At 43.5% G+C, this 2,786-nt stretch overlaps 2 protein-coding genes across 2 annotated transcripts in view; one reads left to right on the plus strand and one right to left on the minus strand.

Annotated features, from left to right (window-relative positions):
• LOC109542034 (muscle-specific protein 300 kDa) overlaps window positions 1-2,786 on the plus strand; it is a gene marked incomplete in the record, with an annotated part of 344,492 nt that overhangs the window by 286,910 nt on the left and 54,796 nt on the right.
• The window catches only part of LOC109544205, a gene marked incomplete at its 3' end in the record, with an annotated part of 79,938 nt that continues 78,162 nt past the window's right edge, over window positions 1,011-2,786 (minus strand). Inside the window, 5 exon segments of the mRNA XM_048666355.1 lie at window positions 1,011-1,225; window positions 1,276-1,439; window positions 1,523-1,839; window positions 2,106-2,278; window positions 2,369-2,482. Of these exon segments, the coding sequence (XP_048522312.1) occupies window positions 1,011-1,225; window positions 1,276-1,439; window positions 1,523-1,839; window positions 2,106-2,278; window positions 2,369-2,482 (983 nt within the window).

Here is a 2,786-nt window from a genome sequence, read left to right on the forward strand (position 1 = left end):
AATCTTTGCACCTAAGTGTCTGATATTCAAATTTCGCTTTCTGGGTGAAAACTACTCGAATTTCCGCAACCAACTTGCCATAACTGAATCGAGTTTTCAATTCTCCATCCAACGATGCCGAAACAACTTTTGTGGCTCAAATGGGGGCTGAGAAACTTCGAAAAAAGCAGCGTCCTGTTTAAGTCGATGTTGCCACTAAAAGATCTAAAATTTCTTGAAATCAAGGGTTTTTTCAGAAAACGGGCAATATTTCCTTATCGGTGTTTCACTTTGTGAAAAGCTCATTTATTTCTCTCTGAAATGATGGAAAAATGAGCATTCTTGCACATGTTGCTTCCGAGAAATGAGGCAAAACGGGAGGGAAAACATGAAATTTTGGCACAATCTGGCACCTAAGTGTCTGATGTTGAAATTTCTCTTTCTGGGTCAAAACCACTCGAATTTCCTCACTCAACTTGTGATGACTGAATCGAATTTTCAATTTCCTATCCAGCGATGCCAAAAAAACGAGCAGTTTTTTGGGGGGGATGGCAGCCAATTTACAGAGGACAGAGCGGGTCTTAAATGTTTCAGATACAGCGCTAAAAGCGATTTTTGTTAAATCAACTCTCAAAGGAAACATCTTTTGACTGTGTCTGAAAAAACGCTTCCAGCATACAGGGTGTCCCAAGGCATTCTCCGGTTTTTAACCGCAAACTATTTGCTAGATATTTAGGTAAATGCCCTGCACATGTTCAATTTTCAAAGACTCAACCTCTGCTAAGTTGAGTCAGTCGACTGCATAGGGTCACCCTGTATATCTGTATATGCAAAGCAAGCAATTGGTGAAGAAACAGCTGAACAGTTATGGAGGGTAAAACACTAAAAGGGGCTATAGAGCAGGGTCTACTGTTTTACCATTATGTCGGCTCTTTAACGTCCCGAGCGCTAAAATCTGAAAAATTACACTTTTCACCACAAAACCAATCATTGAGCTAAAACTGCGCTAACACGGTTAGACTATTACATACCAACGGAGTTCCGAGGTGAACATTTCGGAGGAGGGGGCGCTGGCGGCAGGTCGTCCTCTTCCAGATGTCTGGATCTAGATCTAGATCTGGGCCTAGAATGGGAGGAGGATGACGTGCCGCTGTCTAGCGATCTAGAAGGTTCGTGCAATCTGCTCTTCCTCGTCTGCTCAAGCTGGCAGGAGGGGCTTTGGGTCGGATCGCCCAAGCTTCGGTGCCTGGCACAATCCAATCAGTAAACTTGGAGAAAACTCGCTAAATTAGTTACCTGAGTTTATTCCTGCTGGCTTTCAAAGGAGGATTTCTCTTGGGTTTTGGACGTTCGATACGATCAGTGTCCTCGACTTGAATGCGAATTTGCGGATTTGGGCTCAGCACTGATCTCGATCCGTCTACGCTTCTCTGTTTTTTCGCCGTTTTCTTCAGCTGGAACTGAATTTAGACAAAATGTTTTTCGGACTTTCAGGTCGTCCCGAAAAATTGCCCAGCTTTTTTCCCAAAAAAACCGCTCCTACCTGCAACTGACTAATCGTATCCCGATTTCTTCGAGCAATTTCGTCGTCTGAAAAGTTGCTCTTCTGATCCAATTTGTCGAAACTATTCGCTGCCGCTACTGGCGATTTTTCCATGCTCGTCAACGTTTCGTCGCTTCTGCCCATATTCAGACTGTATTGCGGCTGCAGTTTGGTTTTATCGAACGATCCCTGATACTTTGGCAAAGTGGCCAGTTTTTTGCCGATACTTTCGCAGTCTGAAAGTTTCCGCATCGGTTCGGCCGATCTGGTCGAGCCACAGTCCGAAATGTTCTCGATTGAAAGTATCGGGCTTTTTCCTAAAAGGAAAATCAAATGTTAAAGGTGAGTCCATAGATCAAGTGCCCTGCCAGACAACAACAGCCCCAATGGGGAAAAGTCTAATTGAATTTCCCTCAGCTTTTTGTGTTATGGATCACTTATGGAAACTTTTGCAGGGGTAAATTCTGTTATCGAACTCCGACTTGGAATTGAATGGTTTGCACAAAAAACACTCTGAATTGTAGATAAGTTCTCTATTGTTGAGGCAGAAACACTCTGAATATTTTCTGAAACTCCGTTTCACCTGATAGTTTGCTGCCGGTGCTGATAATGTCCAAATAGCTGGATCTTCGACTGTTGATGTCGGGGGGCGAGCTGCTCAAGAACGCAGAGGCGTCTTTGCTCAGCCTCCTTCCAATGCTTGCGCTTCTTTCAGTCACCAGCGTTTGCGAGTTGAAAACACCATCACTGCTGAACCTTAAAAAAAATGCTCTATTCGATGGAGGAACTTAAAAATCTCTGTTGAGCACTTCAAAAAGCAGATGATAAAACTGGCCAAACACAGACCTGCGGACATTCAGAGCGCTGGAGCTTTTCGCCTTTTTGCTGCGCGGGCTGAACAGCTGCTTGCCGAAGAGAACTGTTGGGGATCTCATCTTTCCTTCGGCGTCGGATTTGGGGCTGCTTCGCAAAAAAGTTCTGTGAATAAAATCGCATTAAACCTCGCAACATTCTACTGCGTTTCTATCGGCAATCTCCTATTAAAGCGATGTAAATCACCAATCTAGGATATAATTGTTCAAACAATAGGGTGTTTTCACTTTTTTTTTAATGCTGATATATGGAAAGTAGTTATGGCGAAAGCTCCATAATAATTTTCAAGCTAATTCAAATTCAAATCAGATATTTTCCGCCAAAAACGCCGAATCCGTATCGTCGGTTGCCTATCCCGATTGTGACGTAGCAGGTCATATCAACAAAGTGT

The sequence above is a fragment of the Dendroctonus ponderosae genome, unplaced genomic scaffold (genome assembly GCF_020466585.1).
Source record: "Dendroctonus ponderosae isolate FM_Combo_2020 unplaced genomic scaffold, Dpon_F_20191213v2 Dpon_F_20191213_5, whole genome shotgun sequence".
Taxonomy (NCBI): domain Eukaryota; kingdom Metazoa; phylum Arthropoda; class Insecta; order Coleoptera; family Curculionidae; genus Dendroctonus; species Dendroctonus ponderosae.